At 52.8% G+C, this 21487-nt stretch overlaps 1 protein-coding gene across 3 annotated transcripts in view; it reads left to right on the top strand.

The window, feature by feature from the left end:
- Nucleotides 1-18219, top strand: part of tfeb (transcription factor EB) — a 138767-nt gene extending 120548 nt beyond the window's left edge. For all 3 annotated transcript variants that reach the window (XM_014166987.3, XM_014166986.3, XM_082967448.1), the window contains exons 10-12: nt 6344-6419; nt 14717-14864; nt 15029-18219. In XM_014166987.3, coding sequence (XP_014022462.1) covers nt 6344-6419; nt 14717-14864; nt 15029-15568 — 764 coding nt within the window. In that variant the 3' untranslated portion in view covers nt 15569-18219. The remainder of the gene's footprint in view (nt 1-6343; nt 6420-14716; nt 14865-15028) is intronic.
- The last annotated feature ends 3268 nt before the right edge of the window (nt 18220-21487 follow it).

Genomic DNA, 21487 nt, shown 5'->3' with positions numbered 1-21487 from the left:
TGCTCTCTCTCGGTCGGTCTCTCGTTCTCTCTCGGTCGGTCTCGTTCTCTCTCGGTCGGTCTCTCGGTCTCTCTCGGTCGGTCTCTCGCTCTCTCTCGGTCGGTCTCTCGCTCTCTCTCGGTCGGTCTCTCGCTCTCTCTCGGTCGGTCTCTCGCTCTCTCTCGGTCGGTCTCTCGCTCTCTCTCGGTCGGCCTCTCGCTCTCTTTTGCTCTCTCGGTCGGTCTCTCTCGGTCGGTCGGTCTCTCTCGGTCGGTCGGTCTCTCTCGGTCGGTCTCTCTCGGTCGGTCGGTGTCTCGGGCGGTCGGTGTCTCGGGCGGTCGGTGTCTCGGTCGGTCGGTGTCTCGGTCGGTCGGTGTCTCGGTCGGTCGGTGTCTCGGTCGGTCTCTCTCGGTCTCGGTCGGTCTCGGTCGGTCTCTCTCGGTCTCGGTCGGTCTCTCTCGGTCTCTCTCGGTCTCTCTCGGTCTCTCTCGGTCGGTCTCTCTCGGTCGGTCTCTCTCGGTCGGTCTCTCGCTCTCTCTCGGTCGGTCTCTCGCTCTCTCGGTCGGTCTCTCGCTCTCTCTCGGCCGGTCTCTCGCTCTCTCTCGGCCGGTCTCTCGCTCTCTCTCGGCCGGTCTCTCGCTCTCTCTCGGCCGGTCTCTCGCTCTCTCTCGGCCGGTCTCTCGCGTGCTCTGTCGGTCTCTCGCTCTCTCTCTCGGTCGGTCTCTCGCTGTCTCTCTTTCTCTGTCGGTCTCTCGCTCTCTCTCGGTCGGTCTCTCGCTCTCTCTCGGTCGGTCTCTCGCTCGCTCTCTCTCTCTCTCTCGGTCGGTCTCTCGCACTCTCTCTCTCTCTCTCTCGGTCGGTCGCTCTCTCTCTCTCGGTCTCTCGCTCTCTCTCGGTCGGTCTCTCGCCCTCTCTCGGTCGGTCTCTCGCTCTCTCTCTCTCTCTCTCAGTCGGTCTCTCGCACTCTCTCTCTCTCTCGGTCGGTCTCTCGCTCTCTCTCGGTCTCTCGCTCTCTCTCGGTCGGTCTCTCGCTCTCTCTCTCTCTCTCGGTCGGTCTCTCGCACTCTCTCTCTCTCTCGGTCGGTCTCTCTCGCTCTCTCTCGGTCTCTCGCTCTCTCGGTCGGTCTCTCGCTCTCTCGGTCGCTCTCTCGCTCTCTCTCTCTCGGTCTCTCGCTCGCTCTCTCTCGGTCGGTCTCTCTCTCGGTCGGTCTCTCGCTCTCTCTCGCTCTCTCGGTCGGTCTCTCGCTCTCTCTCTCTCTCTCGGTCGGTCCCTCGCTCTCTCTCTCTCGGTCGGTCTCTCGCTCTCTCTCTCTCGGTCGGTCTCTCGCTCTCTCTCTCTCGGTCGGTCTCTCGCTCTCTCTCTCTCGGTCGGTCTCTCGCCCTCTCTCTCTCGGTCGGTGTTGTCCTCTCTCGGTCGGTCTCTCCTCTCTCTCGGTCGGTCTCTCCTCTCTCTTGGTCGGTCAATCTCTCGGTCGGTCAATCTCTCTCTCTCGGTCTCTCTCTCTCGGTCTCTCTCTCTCTCTCGCTCGGTCAGTCTCTCTCGGTCTCTCTCAAATTCAAATTCAAGCTGCTTTATTGGCATGAAAAACATTGTCAATATTGCCAAAGCAACAATGTATACAATATACATTGTAATAAAATTATATATGATAACAAATAATAATAATAAATGGTAGTAAATAATAATACAAAAATAATAACAATAAAATGGTAACAGTCAATAGTAGAAATGTAATCAATATAAAAATCTAAATATGGAAAATGAAACTATAACTAAATAACGGTCATCTTCACCTTTACATCAGACCTACAACTACCATCATTAAACTGCTATCATTACCATTACCACCCATACCACTACTATTTGCAATTTTACTATTATTATTATTATTATTATTATTATTACTATTTGCAATTGGTCAGATTACACTATTGAATATTTTGCACCAGATTTGGATAAGAATATTTGTTTATTTTTATACAATAAAATACATTGCAGGCTTTTTCTTTAGTGCATTCACTAAAGAAAAAATACCCCTGAGGCACAGATTTTTGGTCCCAGGTAGTTGCACCATTGGGCATGTTCAACCATGGTATTTCCATACATGAAGGGCACATTTTGGCATTTGCTGTATGATCGATGAGAAACTGCATATTGCAAATGTACGGTCCCTTACTAGACGTCCGCGAATGTTTGTAAAATTCACGGACCTGGGCCAGATCTTCTGTGAAGATCTCTCTGACATTCGGTTTCCGTTTTATACATTTTTCAAATGTTGGTCATTTTTCTGCTGTCCCGGAAAATACCACCAGATGGCGAATGTAATCTTATTGCAAATGTACAAAACATCACCAATCACGACGTGGCCATTTCTCCTAGATGGAAAAGACTTCAAAGACGAAACTTGGTGAGCATAGGTTTGGCATAATGGGTAGTTGGCCCCGAACAAGATGGCGTCGAGGCCTCAACGCTTTTTGAGTTAAGGCCATTTTTCTGGGATTAAAGGTCAAAAACGAAAATAGAGCACTAATTTGACCGCTTCACGTCGAAGTACATGAACCTACAGTGTCAGGAAAAAAGAACCAGACATTTATCTATCGTAATTTAAGAGAAATCGTACAATTGGTGATGATCATAAAAAAAATATTTTTTTCTCCAAAAAGTTACAGATCCAGTTGCATGTTCAGACGAATCCGTTAAGGCGGGTTTCGGAGCTCTGCGAGATTTCTGTGATTTTCTGAAATAACACACGCTCATTCAACCCTCTGTAAATAAGTCAGTTCTTGACGTAAAGACTTAAAACTCAATATTCTATAAGAGCCTACCCCAAGGAGGATATATTTTCACTTTCAGCATCCTGTGTCAACCGGAAGTGCCTTAAAATGGTGTCATAGGGGCTGTTTCGAAGGGTTAAAAAGGTCAGATCTTTCCAAAACTTCATTTGTATGATTAGGCAACCCTCATGAACTGTAAATCAGTTATTTCTCTGAACAGATGTCAAAGAAAAAAACACACACACACACACACACTCACATAAAGGATGGTGTGACACAGTGCGGGGCTTAAAGACACACAGAGCCTACAATGGCATTACCATAATCTCTAGGCTGTGCCGAGTTCAACGAGATGCCCCGCTTGACCGTAGCTTGCTCGGTCTGAGTGCTGCGACCATGAAAAAAGTAGGCCCATAATGAAGCCTGGCCCTAAATTGCAGGTGCTTTTGGGTGACAGCGGGAGAACCGTTAGGATTAGAAGCACAAAAACGTTCCTGAGGTCCTCCCGATCTGTGCAAGCCTAACCTTGACCGTGTGGCATTAACCCTTAATAGTTAAAAGAAGGTGTTTACATCAAACAGTTTGCAATGACTTCTCTCCCCATAGGAATACATTGCCTGCTCCCCTAAATTCAACCTGAAGCCTATGTGGGTTATGAATGCCTTATGAACCTGTCTTCGATGACAATCCATCAGGCCACTATGAAGTCTACCTGTGTCGATTCTAAGCTTCCTGGAGCAACCGGAAGTGGTTAAAATCACCCTAAAAGTGTTTTGCCATACCCAACCTGCAGTTTGTGTGAAATAGTGAATTCAACCCTGTGTAAATCAGTCAGTTCTTAACGTAAAGACTTAAAACTCAAGATTCTGTAAAAGCCAACCCCAATGAGGATATGTTTACTTTCAGCTTCCTGTGCCAACCGGAAGTCCCTTACATTGGGGTCATAGTGGCTGTTTCGAAGGGTTAAAAAGGTCAGATCTTTCCAAAACTTCATACGCGTGATTAGGCAACCCTCATGAACTGTAAATCAATAATTTATCCCATCAGATTTCCAAGAAAAGCTCACACACACACACACACACACAGCAAGGACGAAGTGACAGTGTGAGGCTTAGAGACATACAGAGCCTACAATAGTTACCTTTGTTAGAACTATCAAAGAACCGTCAGACTTAGAGCTCTGAAACTTTAGAAACCTGTTCTAGAGCTCAAGTCGATAGTGCACGGTGAGTTATGTGGCTCTAGAAGGTTGTCAGACCGAGAAACAGCCTCGTACATTTGCAATAACTTCAATACATTTTGATCGTCACAAAAATGACGACATTTAGAAAAGTCCCAGAGTCGCAAGACTAGGTGCATTAAAACCGCCTCGGCCCATGGAGACGGACCCTAAAGTCTGTCCGATAGCTCATTCAAGGACCCCGTAGCAATGCCCGGAAAATGTGGATTTTCAGCACCAATTAAGGTCTCTGCTCGGGCTCCAAATGACCTATCGAGCCGAAACTTGGGTTTCGGGGTAGCCTCAGCTAGGCCTATACATAATGTCAGAACTGGACCCGCAGCTAGAACGTATCTACGTGTTTTATGTTTTTATTAAGGTTTTAAACAGAAGGCGCTGTAAATTTTGGGCATTCTGAAATCGACAGCAACGAGCGATGGAGAGGAACCAGAATCACTGCCCGGCCATCATCGGGCTAGTCAATTTTGCATTTCTGCAGTATTTTTTAGCATGTCAAATTCGTGATGCTAAATGCCCATTGAAACATATTGCAAATGGACAGTACATTTGCAATAAGATTCAACAGTGAAAAAACATCACCAAATGGACATGATGAAATCAACACAACGAGCGATGGAGAGGAACCACTATCACTGCCCGGCCATCCCGAGTTCATCGGGCCAGTCAATTTTGCATTTCTGCAGTATTTTTCAGCATGTCACATTCGTGATGCTAAATGCCCATTGAAACATATTGCAAATGGACAGCTGTGCGCCTGGTGATTGGAATGCGTTACCAGGAGCACATTTTTAAAATGGTTTTTAATGTCTTTAGGGGGGTGCAAGGGGTCTACAATTGGGGAGGGAGCACTCCCCACCCGTGCCCATCCAATAGAACTATCAAAGCCCCTTGTCATTTTGGACGTTTTTTAAAAAATGGTTAAAAAAACAACAGAGTCTCACTTCTCCCTCATCATACATGACAGATAGACCATCTAGGTTGATTCATGGCTTAACATCGGGCTATATATCATTTGGGACGTATAAATGCCATTTGGACATGGTTCACTGACTTTTGGGTTTGAAAACCGACTTCCTATGATCGTATATAGCAAATGGACATAACACTTTTTGGCACTTTCAATACTTTCATATTGCATTTGGACATTTCTTATGGCATTTGGCAACAAAAAAAGTGACTGACTTCGACTTTTGACTTCCTATGATATGATATTGCAAATAGACAAAACATCCTGATTTGGCACATTCAATACTTTCATATTGCATTTGGAATTTTTTTATGGCATTTGGCAATGGTTCACAGAATTTTGACTTGGACTTTTGACTTCCTATGAAATCATATTGCAAATGGACAAAACATATGCCTTATGGACAAGTAAAATAAAATACAAATTATGACAATAAAATATGACAGAAGTATGTTCATACAGTTCTTATACATGTGTAATTGACAAAAAAAAATCGGAAGAATTTCAAAAAACGGTCCAGAAGCTGTTTTTTAAGGGGTGATAAAATTTTGAAAAAAATTCAAAAACTTACTCTTGGGTCTTGATTTGTGTTACATTTGCAATAAGAACATTTACGGTGGAGCGTGCTCGCCATCTTTTGGATTTTTACTGTGTGACACTTGGCATTTGCAATATGGCATTTGCAATCAGTTTTGAATGAAACCTCGTCCATTTGAGTGGTATTGTACATCGTGTATATGTTTCGTACGGTGCCAGTAAGATCCCATTAATTTTTGTCCATTTCAGGGGGGTGTTCCCTTACTAATTTGAAGGAGTGTCTGATCCTCTGATTCCTGGCCTTTTTCTGAAAAATCAAATTTTTTAAAAGTTGATATTAATTGCCCAGTTGATGCTGTATTCCCAAAGAATGTTAAGTTGTTCCTGTAGAATTGGCTCTATTGGTGACAGTAGGACAAGGTCATCTGTATAGAGCTGGAATCTGACTTCCTCATCTGTCTCTCTCTTTGTCTGTCTCTCTCTCTGTGTCTGTCTCTAACCTCCAAGCTTCTCTCTGTCGCTCTGTCTCTAACCTCCAAGCTTCTCTCTCTCTAACCTCCAAGCTTCTCTCTGTCTCTAACCTCCAAGCTTCTCTCTGTCTCTAACCTCCAAGCTGACAACCACTCATCTACACTATGTCTTTATTAGGGCTCTGCTGCAAAGTCAGCAATAACAGCCAGAGTGTTTAGTCACGTCAGTGTGTGTGTGTGCGTGCCTTTGTGTTCATGTTATTGGGTTGTTGAAGGTGGACTGCCTCGCATGAAATTCCAAATGCCATTGTTGCAACAAGTTTTCCCATGTTCTCTTCACCTCCTTTCATCGTTCCCTCTTTTCCTGTGGTTTAGTTGAGAGGAGGAGGAGGTTCAACATCAACGACCGCATTAAAGAGCTGGGCGGCATGATCCCCAAAACCAACGACCTGTAAGTCACCTCACTTCACCGTGTTAATATTTGTTGTTCTATGTGTTGGTCTCTCTCTCTCGGTGTTGGTCTCTCTCTCTCTCGGTGTTGGTCTCTCTCTCTCTCGGTGTCGGTCTCTCTCTCTCTCGGTGTCGGTCTCTCTCTCTCTCGGTGTCGGTCTCTCTCTCTCTCGGTGTCGGTCTCTCTCTCTCTCGGTGTCGGTCTCTCTCTCGGTGTCGGTCTCTCTCTCTCTCGGTGTCGGTCTCTCTCTCTCTCGGTGTCGGTCTCTCTCTCTCTCGGTCTCTCTCTCTCTCTCTCTCGGTGTCGGTCTCTCTCTCTCGCGGTCGGTCTCGGTCTCTCTCTCGCGGTCGGTCTCGGTCTCTCTCTCTCGCTGTCGGTCTCTCTCTCTCGCTGTCGGTCTCGGTCTCTCTCTCGCGGTCGGTCTCTCTCTCTCGCGGTCGGTCTCTCTCTCTCGCGGTCGGTCTCTCTCTCTCGCGGTCGGTCTCTCTCTCTCGCGGTCGGTCTCTCTCTCTCGCGGTCGGTCTCTCTCTCTCGCGGTCGGTCTCTCTCTATCGCGGTCGGTCTCTCTCTATCGCGGTCGGTCTCTCTCTCTCCCGGTCGGTGTCGGTCTCTCTCTCTCGCGGTCGGTGTCGGTCTCTCTCTCGCGGTCGGTGTCGGTCTCTCGCGCGGTCGGTCTTTCTCGGTCAGTGTCGGTCTCTCGCGGTCGGTGTCGGTCTCTCTCTCTCGGTGTCGGTCTCTCTCTCTCTCTCTCGGTGTCGGTCTCTCTCTCTCTCTCTCGGTGTCGGTCTCTCTCTTTCTCGGTGTCGGTCTCTCTCTCGCGCGGTCGGTCTCTCTCGCGCGGTCTCTCTCTCGCGCGGTCTCTCTCTCTCGCGCGGTCTCTCTCTCTCGCACGGTCTCTCTCCCTCGCGCGCGCGGTCGGTCTCTCTCTCTCTCGGTCGGTCTCTCTCTCTCTGTCGCACGGTCGGTCTCTCTCTCTCTCTCTCCTCTCTCCTCTCCTCTCTTCTCTTCTCTCTCTCTCTCTCTCGCGCGCGGTCGGTCTCTCTCTCGGTCGGTCTCTCTCTCTCGCGCGCGGTCGGTCTCTCTCTCGCTTTCTCTCTCGCGCGGTCGGTCTCTCTCTCTCGGTGTCGGTCTCTCTCTCGGTGTCGCTCTCTCTCGCGCGGTCGGTCTTTCTCTCTCGGTCGGTGTCGGTCTCTCTCTCGCGGTCGGTGTCGGTCTCTCTCTCGCGGTCGGTGTCGGTCTCTCGCGGTCGGTGTCGGTCTCTCTCGCGGTCGGTGTCGGTCTCTCTCGCGGTCGGTGTCGGTCTCGCTCGCGCGGTCGGTCTCTCTCTCTCGCGCGGTCTCTCTCTCGCGCGGTCTCTCTCTCGCGCGGTCTCTCTCTCTCGCGCGGTCTCTCTCTCTCGCGGTCGGTCTCTCTCTCTCGCGGTCGGTCTCTCTCTCTCGCGGTCGGTCTCTCTCTCTCGCGGTCGGTCTCTCTCTCTCGCGGTCGGTCTCTCTCTATCGCGGTCGGTCTCTCTCTCTCCCGGTCGGTGTCGGTCTCTCTCTCTCGCGGTCGGTGTCGGTCTCTCTCTCTCGCGGTCGGTGTCGGTCTCTCGCGCGGTCGGTCTTTCTCGGTCAGTGTCGGTCTCTCGCGGTCGGTGTCGGTCTCTCTCTCTCGGTGTCGGTCTCTCTCTCTCTCTCGGTGTCGGTCTCTCTCTCTCTCTCGGTGTCGGTCTCTCTCTCTCTCGGTGTCGGTCTCTCTCTCGCGCAGTCTCTCTCTCACGCGGTCTCTCTCTCTCGCGCGGTCTCTCTCTCTCTCGCGCGGTCTCTCTCTCTCTCGCACGTTCTCTCTCCCTCGCGCGCGCGCGCGGTCTGTCTCTCTCTCTCGGTCGGTCTCTCTCTCTCTGTCGCACGGTCGGTCTCTCTCTCCTCTCTCCTCTCCTCTCCTCTCTTCTCTCTCTCTCTCTCTCGCGCGCGGTCGGTCTCTCTCTCTGTCGGTCTCTCTCTCTCGCGCGCGCGGTCGGTCTCTCTCTCGCTTTCTCTCTCGCGCGGTCGGTCTCTCTCTCTCGGTGTCGGTCTCTCTCTCGGTGTCGCTCTCTCTCGCGCGGTCGGTCTCTCTCTCTCTCTCGGTCGGTGTCGGTCTCTCTCTCGCGGTCGGTGTCGGTCTCTCTCTCGCGGTCGGTGTCGGTCTCTCTCGCGGTCGGTGTCGGTCTCGCTCACGCGGTCGATCTCTCTCTCTCTCGCGCGGTCTCTCTCTCTCTCGCGCGGTCTCTCTCTCTCTCGCGCGGTCTCTTACTCTCTCGCGCGGTCGGTCTCTCTCTCGCGCGGTCGGTCTCTCTCTCGCGCGGTCGGTCTCTCTCTCGCGCGGTCGGTCTCTCTCTCGCGCGCACGGTCGGTCTCTCTCTCGCGCGCACGGTCGGTCTCTCTCTCGCGCGCACGGTCGGTCTCTCTCTCGCGCGGTCGGTCTCTCTCTCTCTCGCGCGGTCGGTCTCTCTCTATCTCGTGCGGTCGGTCTCTCTCTATCTCGCGCGGTCGGTCTCTCTCTATCTCGCGCGGTCGGTCTCTCTCTCTCGCGCGGTCGGTCTCTCTCTCTCGCGCGGTCGGTCTCTCTCTCTCGCGCGGTCGGTCTCTCTCTCCCTCTCGCGCGCGGTCGGTCTCTATCTCTCGCGCGCGGTCGGTCGGTCTCTATCTCTCGCGCGCGGTCGGTCTCTCTCTCTCTCTCGCGCGGTCGGTCTCTCTCTCTCGCGCGGTCGGTCTCTCTCGCGCGGTCGGTCTCTCTCTCTCTCGCGCGGTCGGTCTCTCTCTCTCGCGCGGTCGGTCTCTCTCTCTCGCGCGGTCGGTCTCTCTCTCGCTTGCGCGGTCGGTCTCTCTCTCTCGCGCGGTCGGTCTCTCTCTCGCTTGCGCGGTCGGTCTCTCTCTCTCTCGCGGGCGGTTGGTCTCTCTCTCGCGCGCGGTCGGTCTCTCTCTCGCGCGCGGTCGGTCTCTCTCTCGGTCGGTCTCTCTCTCTCGCGCGCGGTCGGTCTCTCTCTCTCTCGCGCGGTCGGTCTCTCTCTCTCTCGCGCGGTCGGTCTCTCTCTCGCGCGGTCGGTCGCTCTCTCTCGCGCGGTCGGTCTCTCTCTCTTGCGCGCGGTCGGTCTCTCTCGCGTGCGGTCGGTCTCTCTCTCTCGCGCGCGGTCGGTCTCTCTCTCTCTCGCGCGGTCTCTCTCTCTCTCTTGCGCGCGGTCGGTCTCTCTCTCTCTCGCGTGCGGTCAGTCTCTCTCCTCTCTCTCTCTCGCGCGCGGTCGGTCTCTCTCTCTCGCGGTCGGTACCTCTCTCTCGCGGTCGGTGTCGGTCTCCCTCTCTCTCTCACGGTCGGTGTCGGTCTCCCTCTCTCTCTCGCGGTCGGTGTCGGTCTCCCTCTCTCTCTCGCGGTCGGTGTCGGTCTCCCTCTCTCTCTCGCGGTCGGTGTCGGTCTCCCTCTCTCTCTCGCGGTCGGTGTCGGTCTCTCTCGCGGTCGGTGTCGGTCTCTCTCGCGGTCGGTGTCGGTCTCTCTCGCGGTCGGTGTCGGTCTCTCTCGCGGTCGGTGTCGGTCTCTCTCTCTCTCGGTGTCGGTCTCTCTCGGTCGGTGTCGGTCTCCCTCTCTCTCTCTCGGTCGGTGTCGGTCTCTCTCTCTCTCGGTCGGTGTCGGTCTCTCTCTCTCTCTCTCGGTCGGTGTCGGTCTCTCTCTCTCTCTCTCGGTCGGTGTCGGTCTCTCTCTCTCTCGGTCGGTGTCGGTCTCTCTCTCGCGGTCGGTGTCGGTCTCTCTCTCGCGGTCGGTCTCTCTCTCTCTCTCGCGGTCGGTCTCTCTCTCGCGGTCGGTCTCTCTCTCTCGCGGGCGGTCTCTCTCTCTCGCGGTCAGTGTCGGTCTCTCTCTCGGTGTCGGTCTCTCTCTCGGTGTCGGTCTCTCTCTCTCACGGTCGGTGTCGGTCTCTCTCTCTCGCGGTCGGTGTCGGTCTCTCTCTCTCGCGGTCGGTGTCGGTCTCTCTCTCGCGGTCGGTGTCGGTCTCTCTCTCGCGGTCGGTGTCGGTCTCTCTCTCGCTGTCGGTCTCTCGCTCGCAGTCGGTGTCGGTCTCTCTCTCGCGGTCGGTCTCTCTCTCTCTCTCGCGATCGGTCTCGCTCTCGCGGTCGGTCTCTCTCTCGCTCTCGCGGTCGGTCTCTCTCTCGCTCTCGCGGTCGGACTCTCTCTCGCGGTCTCTCACTCTCTCTCTCGCGGTCTCTCACTCTCTCTCTCTCTCTCTCTCGCGGTCGGTCTCTCTCTCTCTCTCGCGGTCGGTCTCTCTCGCTCTCTCTCGCGGTCGGTCTCTTTCTCTCGCGGTCGGTGTCGGTCTTTCTCGGTCAGTGTCGGTCTCTCGCGGTCGGTGTCGGTCTCTCTCTCTCGGTGTCGGTCTCTCTCGGTGTCGGTCTCTCTCTCGGTGTCGGTCTCTCTATCTCGCGGTCGGTGTCGGTCTCTCTCTCTCGCGGTCGGTGTCGGTCTCTCTCTCGCAGTCGGTGTCGGTCTCTCTCTCGCGGTCGGTCTCGGTCTCTCTCTCGCGGTCGGTGTCGGTCCCTCTCTCGCGGTCGGTGTCGGTCCCTCTCTCGCGGTCGGTGTCGGTCTCTCTCTCGCGGTCGGTGTCGGTCTCTCTCTCGCGGTCGGTGTCGGTCTCTCTCTCGCGGTCGGTGTCAGTGTCTCTCTCGCGGTCGGTGTCGGTCTCGCGGTCGGTGTCGGTCTCGCGGTCGGTGTCGGTCTCTCTCTCGCGGTCGGCGTCGGTCTCTCTCTCGCGGTCGGCGTCGGTCTCTCTCTCTCTCGCGCGCGGTCGGTCTCTCTCTCTCTCTCTCGCGCGCGGTCGGTCTCTCTCTCTCTCTCTCTCTCTCGCGCGCGGTCGGTCTCTCTCTCTCTCTCTCTCTCTCGCGCGCGGTCGGTCTCTCTCTCTCTCTCTCGCGCGGTCGGTCTCTCTCTCTCTCTCGCGCGGTCGGTCTCTCTCGCGCGGTCGGTCTCTCTCTCTCTCTCGCGCGGTCGGTCTCTCTCTCGCGCGGTCGGTCTCTCTCTCTCTCGCGCGGTCGGTCTCTCTCTCGCGCGGTCGGTCTCTCTCTCTCTCGCGCGCGGTCGGTCTCTCTCGTGCGCGGTCGGTCTCTCTCGCGCGCGGTCGGTCTCTCTTGCGCGCTGTCGGTCTCTCTCGCGCGGTCGGTGTCGGTCTCTCTCTCGCGGTCGGTGTCGGTCTCTCTCTCGCGGTCGGTGTCGGTCTCTCTCTCTCGCGCGCGGTCGGTCTCTCTCTCTCTCGCGCGCGGTCGGTCTCTCTCTCTCTATCGCGGTCGGTCTCTCTCTCTCTCGCGGTCGGTCTCTCTCGTGCGCGGTCGGTCTCTCTAGGTCGGTCTCTCTCTCTCGCGCGTTGTCGGTCTCTCTCGCGCGGTCGGTGTCGGTCTCTCTCTCGCGGTCGGTGTCGGTCTCTCTCTCGCGGTCGGTGTCGGTCTCTCTCTCGCGCGCGGTCGGTCTCTCTCTCGCGCGCGGTCGGTCTCTCTCTCTCTCTCGCGCGCGGTCGGTCTCTCTCTCTCTATCGCGGTCGGTCTCTCTCTCTCTCGCGGTCGGTCTCTCTCGCGCGCGGTCGGTCTCTCTAGGTCGGTCTCTCTCTCTCTCTCGCGCGGTCGGTCTCTCTCTCTCTCTCGCGCGGTCGGTCTCTCTCTCTCGCTCGCGCGCGGTCGGTCTCTCTCTCTCTCTCGCGCGTGGTCGGTCTCTCTCTCTCTCTCCCGCACGGTCGGTCTCTCTCTCTCGCGCGCGGTCGGTCTCTCTCTCTCTCGCGCGGTCGGTCTCTCTCTCTCTCGCGCACGCGGTTGGTCTCTCTCACTCTCTCTCTCGCGCGCGGTCGGTCTCTCTCTCGCGCGCGGTCGGTCTCTCTCTCTCGCGCGCGGTCGGTCTCTCTCTCTCGCGCGCGGTCGGTCTCTCTCGCGAGCGCGGTCGGTCTCTCTCGCGATCGCGGTCGGTCTCTCTCTCGCGAGCGCGGTCGGTCTCTCTCGCGAGCGCGGTCGGTCTCTCTCTCTCGCGCGCGGTCGGTCTCTCTCTCGCGCGCGGTCGGTCTCTCTCGCGAGCGCGGTCGGTCTATCTCTCTCGCGAGCGCGGTCGGTCTATCTCTCTCGCGAGCGCGGTCGGTCTCTCTCTCTCTCTCTCGCGAGCGCGGTCGGTCTCTCTCTCTCTCTCTCTCTCGCGCGGTCGGTCTCTCTCTCTCGCTCGCGCGCGGTCGGTCTCTCTCTCTCGCGCGTGGTCGGTCTCTCTCTCTCTCTCTCGCGCTGTCGGTCTCTCTCTCTCGCGCGCGGTCGGTCTCTCTCTCTCTCGCGCGGTCGGTCTCTCTCTCTCTCGCGCGGTCGGTCTCTCTCTCTCTCGCGCGCGCGGTTGGTCTCTCTCACTCTCTCTCTCTCTCGCGCGCGGTCGGTCTCTCTCTCTCGCGCGCGGTCGGTCTCTCTCTCTCGCGCGCGGTCGGTCTCTCTCTCTCGCGCGCGGTCGGTCTCTCTCTCTCGCGCGCGGTCGGTCTCTCTCTCTCGCGCGGTCGGTCTCTCTCGCGAGCGCGGTCGGTCTCTCTCGCGAGCGCGGTCGGTCTCTCTCGCGAGCGCGGTCGGTCTCTCTCGCGAGCGCGGTCGGTCTCTCTCGCGAGCGCGGTCGGTCTCTCTCGCGAGCGCGGTCGGTCTCTCTCGCTCGCGCGCGGTCGGTCTCTCTCTCTCTCGCGCGTGGTCGGTCTCTCTCTCTCTCTCTCGCGCGCGGTCGGTCTCTCTCTCTCTCGCGCGGTCGGTCTCTCTCTCTCTCGCGCGCGCGGTTGGTCTCTCTCACTCTCTCTCTCTCTCGCGCGCGGTCGGTCTCTCTCTCTCGCGCGCGGTCGGTCTCTCTCTCTCGCGCGCGGTCGGTCTCTCTCTCTCGCGAGCGCGGTCGGTCTCTCTCGCGAGCGCGGTCGGTCTCTCTCTCTCGCGAGCGCGGTCGGTCTCTCTCGCGAGCGCGGTCGGTCTCTCTCTCTCGCGCGCGGTCGGTCTCTCTCGCGAGCGCGGTCGGTCTCTCTCGCGAGCGCGGTCGGTCTCTCTCGCGAGCGCGGTCGGTCTCTCTCGCGAGCGCGGTCGGTCTCTCTCTCTCGCGAGCGCGGTCGGTCTCTCTCGCGAGCGCGGTCGGACTCTCTCGCGAGCGCGGTCGGTCTCTCTCTCTCGCGAGCGCGGTCGGTCTCTCTCTCTCGCGAGCGCGGTCGGTCTCTCTCTCTCTCTCGCGCGGTCGGTCTCTCTCTCTCTCTCGCGGTCGGTCTCTCTCTCTCTCGGTCGGTGTCGGTCTCTCTCGCGGTCGGTGTCGGTCTCTCTCGCGGTCGGTGTCGGTCTCTCTCGCGGTCGGTGTCGGTCTCTCTCGCGCGCGGTCGGTCTCTCTCGCGCGCGGTCGGTCTCTCTCGGTCGGTCGCTCTCGCGGTCGGTGTCGGTCTCTCTCTCGCGGTCGGTGTCGGTCTCTCTCGCGGTCGGTGTCGGTCTCTATCTCTCGCGGTCGGTGTCGGTCTCTCTCTCGGTCGGTCTCTCTCTCTCGGTCGGTGTCGGTCTCTCTCTCGCGCGGTCGGTGTCGGTCTCTCTCTCGCGCGGTCGGTGTCGGTCTCTCTCTCGCACGGTCGGTGTCGGTCTCTCTCTCGGTCGGTGTCGGTCTCTCTCTCTCTCGGTCGGTGTCGGTCTCTCTCTCTCTCGGTCGGTGTCGGCCTCTCTCTCGCGCGGTCGGTGTCGGTCTCTCTCGCGCGGTCGGTGTCGGTCTCTCTCTCGCGCGGTCGGTGTCGGTCTCTCTCTCGCGCGGTCGGTGTCGGTCTCTCTCTCGCGCGGTCGGTGTCGGTCTCTCTCTCTCTCTCGCGCGGTCGGTGTCTCTCTCTCTCTCTCTCTCTCTCGCGGTCGGTGTCTCTCTCTCTCTCGCGGTCGGTCTCTCTCGCGGTCGGTCTCTCTCTCGCAGTCGGTCTCTCTCTCTCTCTCTCTCTCTCGGTCGGTGTCGGTCTCTCTCTCTCTCTCTCTCTCGGTCGGTGTCGGTCTCTCTCTCTCGGTCGGTGTCGGTCTCGGTCTCTCTCTCTCGGTCGGTGTCGGTCTCTCTCTCTCTCTCGGTCGGTGTCAGTCTCTCTCTTGGTTCTATGTATATGTGTTAGCAGAAGATGTATTCTTATGTGTCCTGCTTCTTGTTTGGTGAACTGAACTATACTCATGAGAAAGAAATGTGATCCTTCTAACCGTATGAGAAAAAGACATTGAAAAGACATATTTTTGGTGGCGAAGACATTGAAAAGATGTATTTTCAACATCTAGTGCTCACTGGGAAAGGTGTTCTTCTGTAATGTTCTATAGGGACGTGCGCTGGAATAAGGGCACTATTCTGAGGGCATCCGTAGAGTACATCAAGCGTATGCAGAAGGACATGCAGAGGACCAGAGAGGTAGAGAACAACTTCAAGAGGATGGAGATGGCCAACAAACAGCTGTGGCTGCGCATCGAGGTAACACACACACACAACATTCATTCATGCATCACACGCATACACACATTGAGGTAGAGAGCATGTACAGTATGAGCTCTAGAATGCCATGCCATGCAGTCATCTGTATTTAATCATCTCCCCCTCTCTTTACCCTCTCTTCTTCCTCCTCTCTGTGTCTGTAGGAGTTGGAGATGCAGGCTCGTCTGCACGGCCTCCCCAGCTCCTCTCCCTCTGGGATGGGTTCTGGGGAGCTGATGGGTTCCTACGTCAAACAGGAGACCAGCCCTGAGGAGAAGCTCCAGCAGCAGCAGCAGGCCCAGCACCAAGCTCATGCCCAGGGCCAACAACACCTACACCACCCCCAGTCCCACCACATCCAGCCCCAGCAGGGCCAGCCCAGACAGCTGCCTCCTCTCCCCCCTCACCTCCAGCCCCAACTTCCCCTCCAGTACCCAGCTGTGGGCAGCTCTCAGCCCTTTGACTTTGCCCAGTCGCTGAACTTGTGTGACGGGGTGCCTGGCTACCCGGAGGGCTTGTCAGGGCTAGGGGAGCTCGGCCTCCTGGGCACCCAGGGAAGGAGAGGCGACCTGGGCTTCCTGATGATGGACGAGCCTCTGTCTCCTCTGGGTGGAGACCCTCTGCTCTCTGCCATGTCCCCTGAGGCCTCGGTTGACTCCAGCCGCAGATCCAGCTTCAGCATAGAGGACACAGATATACTGTAGAGGGAGTGTACACACACAGACACACACACACACACACACACACACACACACACACACCACACACACACACACACACACACACACACACACAGACACAGACACAGGCACATATGGTACGTACAGAACACCCACTGGATATACACCCCCGAGAGCACTGATATACTGTGATATATGCTTTTGCTCTGTTCAACAACCCTGCTACATATGCACTCCAAACGCCCTCACATACACTGTAAGCACTCGCATAGACACTGTACACACACTGAGACACACTTAAACACACACACTCAAAATTCTCATGGATGCACACCTTTAACACTCACATAGATACACATTCAACAGCAATGTGAGAAACCAAATCCATGTTTCGGATTGAAATAGTTGTTCCCTACCACTGTAAATATCAGAGCACCTCTAAATGATACACAATCTAGTACACACGCGAACACACAACAAGCACAGACAGCTTCTTGTTCACTCTAACACAGAGGGGCCCCTGTTATTTGAAGGGAAATAAGTGAGGTACTGCCAACGGTTTAACACACACACACACACACACACACACACCCTTCCTCTGTAAAACACACTGCCATGACCTCTATGGTACTGCCATCTCCTGTGTGACCTTTGACCTTTAGCCTTTAGGGTACTGCCAAGTCTACTCCATGTCCTCTGACCCCTGTGTGGATGTTGAGGAGAGATGGATTGGCCCTGCATTGTGAGATAGTGTAGCGATTGAAGAAGTTATGTAGCTCCACAGTGTAAGTAATGCCACAAGGTTCTATGTAGCGACTCAGGATCTTCTGTAGCCCAGTCCTTAACCTGCCAACATGCCTTGTGTTAGCCACCTGAAGCCCCACTCTATCTGGGTTAGATGGAGAGTGAAGGAGTGGGTTGTGTTAGCCACCTGAAGCCCCACTCTATCTGGGTTAGCTGGAGAGTGTGGAGAGCGAAGGAGTGGGTTGTGTTTTAGTATATTGTAGTGCAGGGTTCCCCAACTGGCGGCCTGCGCTACAAATTTTGCCCACGGGTGATTATTTGGCCTCGCAAGTTTTCTGAGACACTTTTAAAAAAATTATTGTTTACATAAAAGACTGTTAAACGCCAGAAAATCAGCTCCAAGTGATTTTAGGGTTAGTAAAATAAATGTATTCCCACGCATAAAAGTATTCCCAAGCATAATAGAGAGATGTGATCGTATACAAATGTAAGCAAGGTTTGAAATTATTATGTTTTCATATCTGTTTGGGCTTCTTGCAGTCAATTAGCAGTCTACAAATTCTGTGTAATTATGTTCTGGCCCCCTGACCATCCGCTCAAGAAAATATCGCCCCGCGGCTGAATCTAGTTGATGATCCCTGTTGTACTGTGTAGTTAGGAGAGAGAGGAGCAGTCAAATATATTGGTCTGTAGTGTCGTATTCCGCACTGTAAAAACACAGCACCAGCCTAACACACACACACACACACACACACACACACACACACACACACACACACACACACACAGCAGTGTGCCATGAGGCTGTGTTCAAATCAACACTTTGAGCGAGACTTCAGTACCTCACCCGGTTTGTGCTTGTAGAACTGACAGCTTTGGGTCAGCCAGATAAAACTACACACACTCACCAGGTACAAACCAAACCAACCCTGTAGAAACCAAACTACGGCCGTACAATACATGAATAAACTAACAGGTAACAAATGAATTTGGATGAGGGACTAGGGGTAACACTTTGATTTGATATGGCTTATGATCAGTACAGAAAAAAAGGAAGAAATATGATGATTATTTGTTTGTATTCTTGATTATAGTTGGTTTTATTTTATCTCCCAAAGCACTGGAACCTATATTTTATTGACTTTGTACATGAAGGAATTTATGAAATTAGTTTTATTTCATATGTTTTATGCCACTAAGCCACTTAAATGTATTGTATTTGTATTTGTCCTTTTTTATTTTATTCCAAAAGTACCTTTTTCCTCTAACAGCCATTTAAATATGAAAGTATTTAAGCCACTAGTGTGAAAGTGTACGACCAGTGGGGAGACATTCTATACTTTTCTTTGTGTGAAGAACTCTTCAAATTTCACCAGGCTGAGAACAACATGTACAATTATATTATGCCATTTTTATATTGATTGGGATTGGTTTATCTTTTTTCACCTATAGAAATTGGAAACAGAGACTGTTGAGAGGTGATTTATTTGATTTTATTCTGTTTTAATTGCGCTTTTTGTGAATGTGAAGATGGCCTGTAGTACTGGTCCCCAGCCAAACCCAAATACCACAAGAGAAGAGTATTTTCCTTCATGGTCTTTGATTTCCTTGGCGACGACTACCTTCTAATGGTACTCAGAAATACCATCAAGGAGATCCGTTGGCATAACCTTGAACAGACCTGACTTTCTCTCTCTCTGTCTGCCAGAGTTTGCCTTTATCCTGCTCCAATGTTAGTAATCAATTGTTTTATTCTAGTTTTTATTGTCCAACTGGCACGCCAAAGAGCTTGTCTGCAGATAATGTAGCGTGTTGTCCCCTCTTTGACTGTCCCCCTCCCCCCATGTCACTGTATGGGACTGACTCTGGCTGACTGGGCAGGGGAAACTGGCATTCTGGTTTTGCTTTGGATATAAAATGTTTTACCAAAATCTCGGAGTATTTTTTTAGTGTTTGAGATGATTTTATTTTACTTATTTAAACAGGGAAATCCCATTGACACCAAAAGCCTTATTTACAAGGGATCCCTGCATGTACACAATTATACGAATTCTCAATATTTACAATTGCAACGCAATATAAATATACAATATTTACAACCCAATTTTAGAAAATTAACTTACAAAACACTAACATATTCCTTAGTAAAAAGGTCATCAACCAGCCATCTGAACTGTCCTAGATGCACCAAAACATCCAAGTAAGGTGCAAAAAAACTAAATACAGGTCTACTTAAGGCATCTCCAGAGTTAGCCATCTCTGACACTGGGTCTAGTAGCTCGTATGTCTGTAGGTTAACAAGGAAGTAAGGTTTGTGCAAGAGGGCTTTATAAACAGAACTAGTGCAATCCATCCAATGGACACCAGCAAAGCAAAAAAGGCTGATTTGTAATTCTGAAAGAGCCTTGTCAACAGAAGCGGCAGAAGAATACAAAACATTATCGTCCACATAAAATGGGTGGTTAAAATTTCTTACAGACAAATCAATATTGTTTATATAGCTAGTAAAAAATACTGGGCCTGAAATCAACCCTTGGGGGCACCTTTAGTAATATCAAGGAAACGTTAACACCATCCGAAGAGACATGTTGTGTCCTGATGCATGCAGATGAAGAGTTATGAGGGTGTGTGCTTGTATCAGTGTCTCGGGACAACTTAATCATTCTGTCATTTTATTTGTCACATGCTTCCTAAAAAATAAGTGTAGACCAACTGAAATGCTTACTTACAGGCCCTTCCCAACCATGCAGAGAGAAAAAGGAAAACGCTAGAAAAAAACAACAAGGAGCAAATACACAATTCATAACGGTAACTTGGCTATATACACAGGATACCAGTACCGAGTCCATGTGCAGGTACAATGTAATTGGTCATTGAAATAGCCAAATCCACTCATTTGAAGGGGTGTCCACATACCGTCTGTATATATAGTGTATGTACATATAGGTAGGGGTAAAGTGACTAGGCAACAGGAGAAAATAATAAACCATATCAGCAGCGTATGTCATGAGTCAAAAGAGTTAGTCTGGGTAGCTATTTGGTTAACTCTTTAGCATATTATGGCTTCAGGGTAGAAGCTGTTCAGGGTCCTGTTGGTTCTAGACTTGCTGCATCGTTACCACTGGCCCTTCGGTAGCAGAGAGAACATATGACTTTGGTGGCTGGAGTCTTTGACCATTTTTGGGGCCTTCCTCTGACACCGCCTGGTATAGAGGTCCTGGATAGCAGGGAGCTTGGCCCCAGTGATGTACTGGGCCGTACACACTACCGTCTAGCGCCTTGTGGACGGATGCCAAGCAGTTGCCATACCAAGCGGGGATGCAGCCAGTCAAGATACTCTCAATGGTGCAGCTGTATAATTATTTGAGGATCTTCGGACCCATACCAAATCTTTTCAGCCTCCTGAGGGGGAAGAGGCGTTGTCGTGCCTTGTTAACGACTGTGTTGCTTTATTCGGACACCGAGGAACTTGACGCTCTTGACCCGCTCCACTACAGCCCTGTCGATGTGGATGGGGGCGTGCTTGGCCCTCTGTTTCATGTAGTCCACGATCAGCTCCTTTTTTCTTGCTGACGATGAGGGAGAGGTTGTTGTCCTGGCACCACACTGACAGTTCACTGACCTTTTCCCTATAGGCTGTCTCATCATCATGTGTGATCAGGCCTACCACCGCCGTGTTGTCCACAAATGTAATGATGGTGTTGGAGTTGTGCACGGCCCTGAAGTCGTGGGTGAACAGGAAGAACAGGAGGGGACTAAGCGTGCTCCCCTGTGTTGAGGGTCAGCGTGGCAGATGTGTTGTTGCTTAACCTCACCACCTGGGGCCGGCCCGTCAGGAAGTCCAGGATCCAGTTGCAGAGGGAGGTGTTCAGTCCCAGGGTCCTGCTTAGTGATGAGCTTTGAGGGCACTATGGTGTTGAACTCTAGTCAATGAACAGCGTTCACACATATTGTTCTTCTTGTCCAGGTAGGAGAGGGCAGTGTGGAGTGCAATAGAGATTGCATCATCTGTGGATCTGTTGGGACAGGATTCGAATTGGGCAGTGTCCAGGGTATCTAGGATGATGTGAGCTATGACCAGCATTTCATGGCTACAGATGTGAGTGCTATAGGGTGAGAGTCATTTAAACAGGTTACCTTAGTATAGGGCACAGGGACTATGGTGGTCTGCTTGAAACATGTTGATATTACAGACTGGGTCAGGGAGAGTTTGAAAATGTCAGTGAAGACACTTGCCAGCTGGTCAGTGCATGCTCTAAATACGCGTCCTGGTAATCCGTCTAATTCTGCAGCCTTGTGAATGTTAACCTGTTTAAAGGTCATACTCACATTGGCTACGGGGAGCAAGATCACACAGTCTTCCGAGCATAGAAGGCATATAGCTAGTCTGGTATGCTCGCGTCACTAGGCAGTTCAAGGCTGGGTTTCCCTTGGTAATCGGCGATAGTTTGCAAGCCCTGCCACATCCAACGATTGTCAGAGCCGACGTAGTAGGATTCGATCTTAGTCCTGAATTGATGCTTTGCCTGTTTGATGGCGTGTTGGGAGGTCATAGTGGGATTTCTTATGAGCGTCCGGATTAGATTGTAGATTAGATTGTAGATTAATAGTGAAGTCATCAAAACTATGAAATAACGCATATGGAATCATGTAGTAACCAAAAAAGTGTTAAACAAATCAAAATATATTTTAGATTCTTCAAAGTACCCACCCTTAGCCTTGATGACAGCTTTTTCACACTCTTGGCATTCCCTCAACCAGCTTCATAAGGAATGATTTTCCAACAGTCTTGAAGCATTTCCCACATATGCTGAGCACTTGTTGTTTGCTTTTCCTTCACTCTGTGGTCCAACTCATCCCAAACCATCTCAATTAAGTTGAGGTCGTGTGATTGTGGAGGCCAGGTAATCTGATGCAGCACCATCACTCTCCTTGGTCAAATAGCCCGTACACAGCCTGGAGGTGTGTTTTGGGTCTTGTCCTGTTGAAAAACAAATGATAGTCACACAAAGCGCAAACCAGATGGGATGGCGTATTGCTTCAGAATTCTGTGGTAGCCATGTTGGTTAAGTGTGCCTTGAATTCTAAATAAATCATTGACAGTGTCACCAGCAAAGAACCATCACACCTCCTACATGCTTCACAGTGGGAACCACACATGCAGTGATCATTTTTTTTGTTGCAGTAATTCAACCATGA

Source organism: Salmo salar, chromosome 22 (genome assembly GCF_965601325.2).
Source record: "Salmo salar chromosome 22, fSalSal1, whole genome shotgun sequence".
Lineage (NCBI taxonomy): Eukaryota > Metazoa > Chordata > Actinopteri > Salmoniformes > Salmonidae > Salmo > Salmo salar.
The sequence above is the reverse complement of the archived record's forward strand: the minus strand, read 5'-3'. Positions and strand labels throughout refer to the sequence as shown.